At 48.2% G+C, this 12,512-nt stretch overlaps 2 protein-coding genes across 2 annotated transcripts in view; one reads left to right on the top strand and one right to left on the bottom strand.

Annotated features, from left to right (window-relative positions):
* MAP4K1 (mitogen-activated protein kinase kinase kinase kinase 1) overlaps nt 1-10,888 on the bottom strand; it is a 98,783-nt gene extending 87,895 nt beyond the window's left edge. The window contains exon 1 of the mRNA XM_075322544.1: nt 10,802-10,888. The gene's annotated coding sequence lies outside the window, so the exon portion shown is untranslated. The remainder of the gene's footprint in view (nt 1-10,801) is intronic.
* Nucleotides 457-1,870, top strand: LOC142251791 (uncharacterized; the record flags this gene model as incomplete). The annotated part of the gene is made up of 2 exons (XM_075324841.1): nt 457-604; nt 1,080-1,870. Coding segments are annotated over 2 exons (939 nt in total), but the record flags the coding sequence as incomplete, so codon positions are not given.
* Nucleotides 10,889-12,512: the final 1,624 nt, after the last annotated feature.

Genomic DNA, 12,512 nt, shown 5'->3' with positions numbered 1-12,512 from the left:
AGGACCAGAAACAGACAAGAGAGGAGGATCAGAAACAGACACGAGAGGAGGATCAGAAACAGACACGAGAGGAGGATCAGAAACAGACATGAGAAGAGGATCAGAAACAGACACGAGAGGAGGACCAGAAACAGACATGAGAGGAGGATCAGAAACAGACACGAGAGGAGGACCAGAAACAGACACGAGAGGAGGACCAGAAACAGACAGGAGACGAGGACCAGAAACAGACAGGAGACGAGGACCAGAAACAGACAGGAGACGAGGACCAGAAACAGACAGGAGACGAGGACCAGAAACAGACAGGAGACGAGGACCAGAAACAGACAGGAGACGAGGACCAGAAACAGACAGGAGACGAGGACCAGAAACAGACAGGAGACGAGGACCAGAAACAGACAGGAGACGAGGACCAGAAACAGACAGGAGACGAGGACCAGAAACAGACAGGAGACGAGGACCAGAAACAGACAGGAGACGAGGACCAGAAACAGACAGGAGACGAGGACCAGAAACAGACAGGAGGGGAGGACCAGAAACAGACAGGAGGGGAGGACCAGAAACAGACAGGACGGGAGGACCAGAAACAGACAGGACAGGAGGAGCAGAAACAGACACGAGAGGAGGATCAGAAACAGACACGAGAGGAGGATCAGAAACAGACACGAGAGGAGGATCAGAAACAGACACGAGAGGAGGATCAGAAACAGACACGAGAGGAGGAGCAGAAACAGACACGAGAGGAGGACCAGAAACAGACACGAGAGGAGGACCAGAAACAGACAAGAGAGGAGGATCAGAAACAGACACGAGAGGAGGATCAGAAACAGACACGAGAGGAGGATCAGAAACAGACACGAGAGGAGGATCAGAAACAGACACGAGAGGAGGATCAGAAACAGACACGAGAGGAGGATCAGAAACAGACACGAGAGGAGGATCAGAAACAGACACGAGAGGAGGAGCAGAAACAGACACGAGAGGAGGACCAGAAACAGACACGAGAGGAGGACCAGAAACAGACAAGAGAGGAGGATCAGAAACAGACACGAGAGGAGGATCAGAAACAGACATGAGAGGAGGATCAGAAACAGACACGAGAGGAGGACCAGAAACAGACAGGAGGACAAGAAACAGACAAGAGAGGAGGAGCAGAAACAGACACGAGACGAGGACCAGAAACAGACAGGAGACGAGGACCAGAAACAGACAGGAGAGGAGGATCAGAAACAGACACGAGAGGAGGATCAGAAACAGACAGGAGACGAGGACCAGAAACAGACAGGAGACGAGGACCAGAAACAGACAGGAGACGAGGACCAGAAACAGACAGGAGACGAGGACCAGAAACAGACAGGAGACGAGGACCAGAAACAGACAGGAGACGAGGACCAGAAACAGACAGGAGGGGAGGATCAGAAACAGACACGAGAGGAGGATCAGAAACAGACACGAGAGGAGGATCAGAAACAGACACGAGAGGAGGATCAGAAACAGACACGAGAGGAGGATCAGAAACAGACACGAGAGGAGGATCAGAAACAGACACGAGAGGAGGATCAGAAACAGACACGAGAGGAGGATCAGAAACAGACACGAGAGGAGGATCAGAAACAGACACGAGAGGAGGATCAGAAACAGACACGAGAGGAGGATCAGAAACAGACACGAGAGGAGGATCAGAAACAGACAGGAGAGGAGGATCAGAAACAGACAGGAGAGGAGGATCAGAAACAGACAGGAGAGGAGGATCAGAAACAGACAGGAGAGGAGGATTAGAAACAGACAAGAGAGGAGGATCAGAAACAGACAGGAGAGGAGTATCAGAAACAGGAGAGCTGAAATATCAAACTGCTGCCGCTCCCTATAATCTATTTTACTGTCTCAGCTGCTAGAGGCAGATTACACCTGACAGCAGGCACAGTACACAGCGCGCTACACGGAATGGAAACACCTAGTGGTCGGCCATTGGCGTGATTTTTCAGGGGTAAGGCAACATTGTTTTTAAACAAAGTGATTTGCGAATTATCTCTGTACCACATTATCTATCATATCATGGTGTCAAGCAGGGTGAAAGTCCAGGAACTAGAAAACGCCTTAAACTGTTTGACATGTCCTAAGGATACTTCATTTTGATGAATGGAATTGTGGATACTGAGAATTCTGGATCACTGGAATGAAGGCACAGTGATGGCCGGCAGGGCACTGAGCCTCTTCAGTGGGGTTAGTGACATACATATTGGACCATATACTATATACAGGTCTGTAAACCACTCAGCTCATTAATTCAGTCACTGCAAGTGGTTTCTATAAACTGTATGTAAAGAACACAGACAGTGGGAATTCATAGACACATTAGTTCAGCCGACTAGCTGTCTGCTCCCAGTGCGGAGGCGGTAGCTGACCTTTAACACCATGAAAGCACTGGGAGAAAGGACTGGTTTAACCCACTTCATGTCTCCTTATATACCCCATGCGAGCATTTCAACATCTCAGTACATTTCCCTTATGGAGAGCCCCAAGAAAAACCATTTCTCACTAAAGAGGACCCAACACTGATATCTTATTCATTTCAATATAACAATGTAATACTTCATTTCTCCTGTGGTGGCGCTGACACAGAGTGCTTGGCTCTGTCCTTTAGCATCCTGCGTACTTTTCCCCCCTGAATCCGGCGATGTTTTTCTTTTGTTCCTGCGCCTCTGCATTCCTCAGATATGGCCCCTTCTTCCCTACATATAAATCTAGCCTTGTTAGCCAAGTGGGAGTGGTCCTTGACACTTTTTTGTGGGCGTGATCTTGAGGACCACACCCACGTAGCACCAACATTTCATTTATGTACAGGAGAGAGGGGGTCATATCTCAGGAACGGAGAGGAACATCCACAAAAGAAAACCATCGCCGGATTCATGAGAACAGCGGCATTCACACCAGGTAAGAAAATTCCATATTTATTGCAAGTAACAGGTCCCCTTTAAATGGCTTATCCAGGAGAAATGAAGAATTACACAGCAACCAATGAAATACATATATAACAGATAAAGATCCAGTCTAAACCACAAAATCTATTCGGCAATAGAAAATGGGTCTTATAAAACCAAAAACCTGCAATATGCGGCCCATGTGTTGATGTCCAGTGCCTATAGATAGACCTCAGCTGTTGTTGTCAGGTCATGCTGCCCAGCTATGTCGTAAGTAATGAGACACCTAGTTTACGGATTGCAGCTATGCACCAGCCCCAGCCACAGGCAGGTCAGGAGATTCCCATGTGCTGACCCATAATATAAGGCATTCTAGGCTGGATTAGTTAAAGTGGACCTCTCACCACCAGAAACGCTATTTGTCTGCAGATAAAGTGGTACAGGATGAATGTCTGACTTAATGGGGCAGTGGCTACAGGAAGGAAATAAAAGTTATGTCCACCCTTTGGCTGCTCACTTTCGGCCATTGGGGCGGTGCAGGGAGTTGTAACCGTCACCACTTATTACACAGTGAGTGCGGCTGTAATCACTGCCCGGCGCTTTGATTGACAAGCTGGTGTGCAGCTTGTGTGTGACGAGTAGGCTGTCATCAATGTACCGGGAAGTGATTACAGCCGCGCTCACTGTATATTCAGTGGTGACTTAAACTGCTCACTGCATTACCCCTATGACTGGTATTATGGTCACCGAGACGCGGCGAGCATCCGGGAGTGGACCCACTGGGCCGTACACTGGAGTCCCTTGGTAGGAGCTAATCTGGAGGTAACCCCTATACAGAGATTGTCAGGCGCAGCCCCAGGGGGCCTAAATGCACGGCAGCCAGGACCAGTGGAGTCGGCTCTTATGGACTGGTGAGTCTTTGATGTCTGGTACAGGTGTGCTCAGATGTAGCAGCACGGAGATGGAAGCTCAGACGCGGCAGCATGGAGGTAGTAGCTCAGATGTGAGAGCACGGACGTAGTAGCTCAGACGGGGCAGCACGGAAGTGGTGGCTCGGAGGGGGCAGCACAGAAGTGGTGGCTCGGACGGGGCAACACGGAAGGGGTGGCTCGGACATGGCAGCACGGAAGGGGTGGCTCGGACATGGCAGCACGGAAGGGGTGGCTCGGACGGGGCAGCACGGAAGGGGTGGCTCGGACGGGGCAGCACAGAAGGGGTGGCTCGGACGGGGCAACACGGACGGGGTGGCTCAAACGTAGCAACATGGAGGTAGTGATGGTAACAAGCTCTGGTAAAAGACACAAGTTAGTAGGAACAAGTCACTGGTACAAGACACAAGAGCACAGGCTCAGACACCGTAACGCGCAAGGTACCAGAGAACTAGTAACACACTAATGAAAGGCAACATAGCTCAGGTGCCTGCCCTAAAAGAAGGCAAGCTTATATACCTTCAGGGTAATAGCTGACCTCAAGGATAAATTCCGGGTAATGGGACGCCGACTCTTTAAGAAAGGGGCGTGGCCATGCGGGCACCCTATGGGAACTCCCAGAAGGCCGGCGTGTGTTGTGGAAGCAAGAGGAGGCCGTGGCAGACCCCGGGGAAGGAACAGGATGCATGGAACCGACGGGCAGATGAGGAGGGCGGCGCTCCAGCCACAGACTGAGCGGGAGCATGTGGGGGTGCCGCACCGGGATGGGGCGCTACAACTGGAGAGGCTGCAGGGAGAACAAAACTTCAGTTTTTCCCTGCAGCTGCTACTCCATTAAGCAAGCCAAGCATGATTTAAACACTATTTTACTGTAGACCAACCCTGCAACTAAACAGTAATTCTGGAGGAGACAGGTTATCTATAAAGACAAAACTCCCAGGAGAATGATACGGTATTAATGTAAAAATTGATATGAAATCTTAAGTAACTTTATAGTTTTGTTAATAATTTTAGGTACTTTCATGTATTCCTCACTGAAAACTGCCCACACAATGATCACCATTGTTTGTACAAACCCATGGCAGTTCAAATGCATGCTGGATTTTTTTCTTACAGGAATAATTGTATCAATGGAAAGTACCCTTAAAATGGAACTGACATTTCTTAAAAAAAAATTAGCTAAATATTTCCTAAAAAAAAAAATAATAATTATAATAAAAAAAAAATCCCTGAGCTCCCCGGATTATGACGCTTTTTTCCATTTTGCACTGTGTCACTCTATTGCAGAGATATTTGTACCACCCTGGGGGCTCGGCCGCTGCTGCCGAGCCTCTCGGATCCGGGCTCGCTGGGTCGGTGGCTCGAGCACCTCCGGACCCGGGGACCACGTCGCTCTGTGAAGGGGTTTTTGGTGATTGGGTGGATGCGTGGCCGGGGCCACGATAGAGATTGTTTGTGACGCCACCCACGGGTTGTGGTGATTATTGGCACCACCGCTGCTGGTGATGGTGGGGGCTCCCGGGTGCGGTGTTGTGGCGCAGCTAGGTGTTGACCCCTCCGTGGGTAGGGGATGTTGTTGGTCCCGGGGCCCGCTGGGATGCTGTTGATGCCGGAGGGATGCAGGGCAGGGCGGCATAGCGCGGTGCGGTGCCAGAAGGCACTGGTGTACTCACTCTGAGGAAACACACTGGAGTCACTGGTAAACCAAAAACGGGATGGTGGTCGGTGCCCACAGCCGGCTGCGTTGTTCCCCCTACTCGGGTTGATGGTGTCCGTCTTTCTCCTGCACCTCTGTAAGCTGTGTGACTACTATGCCTGAGCAACGGTAGTCCGCTCCCTGACTAGTAGATGCCGGAGGAGCCCTTTTGCCCGCAGGCGCTGGCCCGTGGGATCTTGGTGCCTGTGCGGTGGCTTCCTATCCCCCTCGGTGGGCTGTTGCCTTCTCTCGGGACTTTGGGTGGGAATGGACCTATAGTCCAGACCGCAATCAGTTAATTCGACTTGGTCCAGTTGCTTCTGGGCCTTGTACGGGGTCTGAGTACCCTTTCCTGGTGCTCCGGTTTCGGTTTGACTCCCCGATTTGGTACCGGCGGGCCGCTACACTGCCCCGGTGCCTTGATGGTTCCACCGGTTCTACTCCCGGCCTCCTGCAGACGGCCACCACCGCCTGTCTCCTGGCCACAGGGGCCCTAGGCTCCCACCTAGGCCATGACAGACTTCTTCTCCTCAGCTCAGCACTTCTACCTCCTCTCCTTTCCTCTCCCTAACCTCAACTCTTAACTGTCTAACTCAACTGTAACTGTCCGGTTTTTTCCCGCCCCTGACCATCAATCCTCTTTGGTGGGTGTGGCCAACCGCCTGACTCCGCCCCCGGGTGTGGACGTCTGGTACAGATGGGGGTGACTCAGGGTTTTTGGGTGACTGTTGGTACCTTTTTGGGGGGCAGGTGTAGTGTAAGGGCCTACCTGTGACCCCCTGGCTAGTCCAGGGCGTCACATATTCACATTTATTGCTTTTGGAATCCAGCATGTGAAATCTCTGCTTGCTGACCAACTGGGTGTTTACTCAGAGACTTCTCTTGGCGTGTTCGTTTTTACGTCTCCTAGATGCTGCTAATCTAAGCTCGACAGCAGTTTCAGATGGTGTTGAGCTGTAATTAGGAGTGTCTGGGAGGGTGTGGTGAGTGTGCACGTCCCCAGGGAAGACAGTGAAGAAACGCCCAGCTGCACTACAAGCAGAGATTTCACATACTGTGCTCCCAAAGCGTCAAATGTGAATATCTGTGCAATGCAGCGACGCACCACAAAACGGAAAAAAACGCCAGAATCGGGGGCTCAAGGATTCTTACAAGATGTTTAATTCAATTTATTTTTTAATAAGCGACAGGTCCTTTTTAAATATTCCAAAATTCTGTATCAAGAGACCAGTTCATTGTGAGAGATGAGTTGTATCTTCTCAGCTATATGATATAATTATATATATATATATATATATATATATATACATATATACACATATATATATATACACATATATATATATATATATATATATATATATATATATACACATATATATATATATATATATATATATATATATATATATATATATATATATATATATATATGTACCACTATAGTCGGGCCAGAAATTGTAGCTGTAGTAAATAAAAAAAAGTCATGGCAATTAAAAAAAAAAAAAGGTTTGAGGACAGCTGCTTTGCCAATTCTTTAATGAGGTCTCCCTTTCTTCTGTACGAGGGACCCATGGAGGGATTTCAAACGTGTTTACGGCGTTAAGCTGCCCATAGTCATGAGATAGCCGTCAGCTGACTGTTTAGCTGACAACTATCCCTGTCAACTCCCCCTCTGGCAGCAGCCCATCAATCCTGAAAACAAAGGGATAGGGTGTGGACATTCCAGCTGTCCTTTCCTTCTCCGGTATCCTCTGTCAGGGGAGAGACAAGAGGTCCCGATATGCATCAGATGGCTCGGACAATTTTCATCTAATGAATATATGGGTTTTGAGATATTGACAACATATCCCGAGGTTAGGTGATGAGTATCCGGCTGGAATCTTACACCCTGCACCACTGCCAATTTAATATTGATGACCTATCCTCGGAATATCTCATCAATGTCTAAGCCCCAAAAGCCCCTCAATACTAGACTGCTTATTATGTTTCAGAAGGAATATCTTTTTCCCCTTCGATGCTCCTGTGACGCCCCTGGACTATCAGGTCGTCACAGGGTACTGAACAAGCTGCCCTTCCGTGCAGTATTCCGCCTCCCTCTTGGTTCTGGGTCCCTACTTAAGTGGTGTTGCCTCCATCAGCAAATCATAATCCTATAGACACTCTGCACAACACCCACCAGACACACCAGTGGACGGCTTGAGAGGAATAGAGTCGCCCACCTGGGGGGTCAGGGAGGGGAGATGAGGTGTGTAGATAGTCGAGTAGAGTCAGTGAGTGGAGAAAGAGGTTGGAAGTAGCCCTCGAGCTGTGAGGAGCTCAGAGGAAGTCGGGAGTGGGACTCCCGAAGTAGCTGCCTAGGTTGCAGATGGTGGTCTGGGCCTAGAGGAGTCAGACCCCCGGTCGCAGGGGATCGTGGCAAGGTGCTCGGACCCGTCGAGGAGGACGGCCGGCAGCCTGGCCCTATCACCGGTCTGGGACCTAAGGCACGATGGGGTACACGGACCCTAGGTCGGGGAGTAGCTTCAGGCAACCCGACAATTCATCTGAGGAGAACGGAGCCTTTATGATCCGTTCCCACCCGCTCCAGAATCGGGGCATTAGCGCAACAAGGTGGATAGGACTTTCCAACCAAAAACGGTCCAGAAAATCCCAAATGTGAGCCCTGAGAGCAAGCTCCCATACTTAGCCATAGTAGGGAGCGGGGCCCGGCTAGTTCCAAGCTACCGGGCCATCAAGTTGAAGTCTAAACTAAGTGACAGGAGGCAGGTCACAGACCACCAGGCAGCACCACTTGGGGACGGGATCCGGACGAGCTCCCCTCAGCGGCAGTGATACCCAGAGACTTGGTTTACCCGGTTGTCGGTGTCTGCTTATGAACTGAGTGAGTACGAGAGTGACCCCTGCACGCCACGGCACTTCCCTCCTTTCATCGAGTCCCGGGGCATCCGCTACCCGTTGAGGGTTCCGACACCTTGCTGCCCCACTTCATCACCCCGGGTGCTCCCAACAGCATCGGTGGTACTCCTAATTACCACACACCACGGGTGGTGTCACGAACTATAACTCCCCTGTAAATACTCCCCCCTTTTCATTCGAGTGGCCACACGACCCCCGAGTCCGGAGACACTCGAGCCACAGTGAACCCGGATCCGAGCAGCTCGGCTGCATCCACGGGGGCGGTACACTCCTTTTGCCAAAGGTGCGATTCCTCGGAGGTTTACAGACTCATTAAAATCAATGGGTCTGCACACACATCAATGCTTTCTCACGGATGTGTGCCTGTGTGCCGCACATGCGAAGTCCATTTTTCTCCGGCAGCACTGATGTCAGATGGGGACCACACACTGAAGTGATCCATGTGACACTTACCGGAGAAAACACGTGTCTTTGAAATAAAATTACTTTCTATACTCACCTGTCTCCAGCCCAGCTGTCTCCAGCGTTGCTGCTTCCAGGCCCCCTCATTATGGTCATGAATATTCACTGAACCACAGACCCGGAAGCAGCAGTGCCGGGGACAGGAGAGTGCAAAGTTCCTGTTCTCCGTGTGCTAGCACAGATAGCAAACGGTGAACACTAATGTGCCAAAATCACGGCATACAGAGGAACCATACGCACCTTCAACACGGCCGTGCAAAACACGAATGTTTTTCATGGACATGTGAAGGGGGCTTTAAACCGACTGAACTTGGCATTATCGGTCAACAACCTAATGTTTATGGGAGTCATGATTGTCCCCCATCAGATGATGTTGGGGGAGAGAAGATTCTTATGATCCGGTAACCGTGGAAGATTACAAAAAACTCCTATAGGTGAAAAAACACCAAGAAACAGGAGTAGTTGGAACCTAGGCTGACCGCAATCCCCTGAATATCAGGCCACACTAGAAGTAGCCGTGGAGCATTCCTAAAATCCTAGATAATACGTCACAGCCTGAGACTAGCTACGCCTCACAGAATTAAATGAGGAAATCTATCTTGCCTCAGAGTAGTCCCCAAAGGAATAGGTAGCCCCCCACAAATAAAGATTACTGTGATATAGAAAAACACAATACTCAGATAGGAAAAATAGAATAGCAAGGGCGAGGCCCAACTAACTTGATACAAAGCATAGAAAAGGAATGGATTGTGGTCAGTGCAAAATCCCTATAGAAAAATACCAAACTCCTGATAGTAAAAATGGCCCTGGAGGTCATACAACCTCACCCCCACTATATCAGGTACTCCTGTAACTATTGGGAGAGACAAAATACCAAAAAGAACACAAAAATACAGAGGAGCAAATAATCAAATCAGACAGGGATAAAAATCCCTTTTCCTGCAGGAGAGCCAGCACAGGGGAAACCCCCATGCTCACAACACAAGAGAAACCAAACTTCACCTGCAAGAAACAAATGCACAGCAAAACAAGGAAAAATAACACCCTAAGGTGTAAACAAAAAAGCAAGGCAAAAACTAAAAACTTATCTGCAGAAGTCTTGCTCAGGGATGCAGGGAAGGACAAATCGCTAGGCACAGAGACCGGAAATATACAATTAAAACTGGCATCAGCCGGGCAGAAAGGGCTCTCCTATATAGACCAAACTTGTCTGCAATAGCACTACCCCAATTCCCAATTAACACCGACACCTGTCTGAGTCAATAGCTCAGATTTAGCTCCACTACCATTCCTGGCCACCAGAGGGAGCTTCAGAACAGCGACCACACAGACGATGTTCACAACAGAAGATCCAGTCTGATGGTTTTCCAATGGTCAATCATTTTGTTCTCGGGGGGGAAAAAAAGCAGCTGCCAAAAGAAGCCTAGTAGTTGCTCTTGCATAGAGAACACAGGACTCCTTATCCAAACCCAGCGCCTCTGTCTATGGGGGACATAGTTGTCCCATTTACTATTTAATGTGTATACGGGCTTCATTTACAGCGAGAGGGACAGAGCTGACCAGGGATGGGCAGCTTTAATCTAGCAGCCCCATATAAGCCATATGGGCTTCTTCTATGGCCTATATTTCGGCACTATACTTATGAAGAAGGGATTCATAGTGTGCAGCAAATTTTTGGTCCCGATTACCGCTGCTCCTGCGGGAACAGATTTCCCCCATATATAATACAGGACTGGATGTAATTTTTTTCATGAGAAGGACAATGCTAGCCCTGTGACTACAGGAAAGTCAACCTAAGGCCGCTTTACAGCAGCGACTTAGTAATTAGATTACCCTAAGCCTTTTATTACATTTATTTTTTATTGCTTAATTACCTTTCAGCCCAGTCTTTGCTATCGCGTGTCTAATCCCAGTCTCCTGTGTGCTTTATTCTATCACCTGGAGAATCACTTATATGACCGTTCCTAGAATACTAATAATAGAAATTATCCCTTAAAGGGGTTGTACAGGATTAGAGAAACATGGCTGCTTTTTTCCCAGCAACAGCGCCACTCCTCTCCATGGGTTATGACTGGTACTGCAGCTTCATATATCAATTTTTCTCTGTTGGTGATGCTTTATGTACCAACAATATGAATGATCTGCAAAAAAAATAAAGGTGATCTTCCTATAGCCATGCAGACTAATATTGGGGTAATTCAGTTTCAAGGGATTAGGTTTGGGGGGTCATTTCGTTATGCAGTTTCGGCTTGGCTTTCCAAATATGACCATGTCCAAACCAGCTAAAAAAACATATAAGTAACAGCAGATTAGTCAGTGGCTCTAGTTCTGACATTGCATATATGAAGCCAAAAACAATACAGCTTGCTTTACTGTACATGCAGTAAAAAGGATACAAGAAGGCAGCTCTATCTGTGACTACAACCATCTTTTGCCAACAGAAAAAAAATTCTATGAATCATCATCCCGCAAAAAGACTAGTGCAAAACCACTTAAAAATGAGTATTTGGGGGGATTAATTTCTGCACATTCTAAAGTATTTCTGCATCTTGAATTCTGCAATGTACATGCTTGGAAATGTATATATCATTTACAGCAAGAGACCGGGATATAGCACTATCTGTCTCTATATCATTTACAGGGAAAGAGAAGGAAGCAGTAATATCTGTGCTTTCATGATCTCCGCGCAGTTTACTAATTAGTACACTTACCTGTGTGGACAACGTCCTGCTCCTTGTGTGCCAGTCACGGCCCCCTGGTTTCGGTGCATATCTGTTATTTATTGCCATCATGACAGTGGATGCCATGGTGGGTGCCAGGTCCTGATGTATAGCATTTGATAAAAAAAAAAAAATCAATTTTGCCTTGAAAAAAACCCCAAAAAACATAACAGTGATTATAAAGCGAATGTTGCTAATAACGGCATCAACTAATCCTGAAAAAAAAGTTGAAAAATAAAGATGGTTTGACTCTTGGACTGCAATGGTGAAAATAAAAAAACTACAAGCCCTAGAACCAGAAAACCCCTGCCCCACTGACTGTTTAATAAAAATTGTGCTTTACTCACCCTTCCCAGGTCCAGCACGAGTCTCCTATCTGATACTCGTGGCATTTGTTATTGTCACATCGACAGTGCTGCTGCCAATCAATCAGCTCACCCACTCTGTCTGATTTGACGGAACAAGACGCTGAGCTGACTGATTGGCAGCAGCGCTGTCGAAGTGATGGTAATAACAGGAGCAGCGCTGGAGATTCAGTGTTAAAGCCTGGGAGGGTGGGTAAAGCACAATTTGTTTGTTTTTATTAAAACAAACTGCAGCTGAGGAACAGGGGTTATCCAAAACTGTAAAAGCCCTTTAAGGGGTGAAGCTGCTGACAAATATAACTGCCTACCCTGACCTAAGGTTGTCCTATCGATCAGCGCTGATCTTGGATTTGTACAATTGACTGTACTTCGGTTTATTAATTTCTAGTGATGAGCGGGCACTACCATGCTCGGGTGCTCAGTACTCGTAACTAGTGATGAGCGGGCACTACCATGCTCGGGTGCTCGGTACTCGTAACTAGTGATGAGCGGGCACTACC

Source organism: Anomaloglossus baeobatrachus, chromosome 9 (genome assembly GCF_048569485.1).
Source record: "Anomaloglossus baeobatrachus isolate aAnoBae1 chromosome 9, aAnoBae1.hap1, whole genome shotgun sequence".
Classification (NCBI taxonomy): domain Eukaryota; kingdom Metazoa; phylum Chordata; class Amphibia; order Anura; family Aromobatidae; genus Anomaloglossus; species Anomaloglossus baeobatrachus.
The sequence above is the reverse complement of the archived record's forward strand: the minus strand, read 5'-3'. Positions and strand labels throughout refer to the sequence as shown.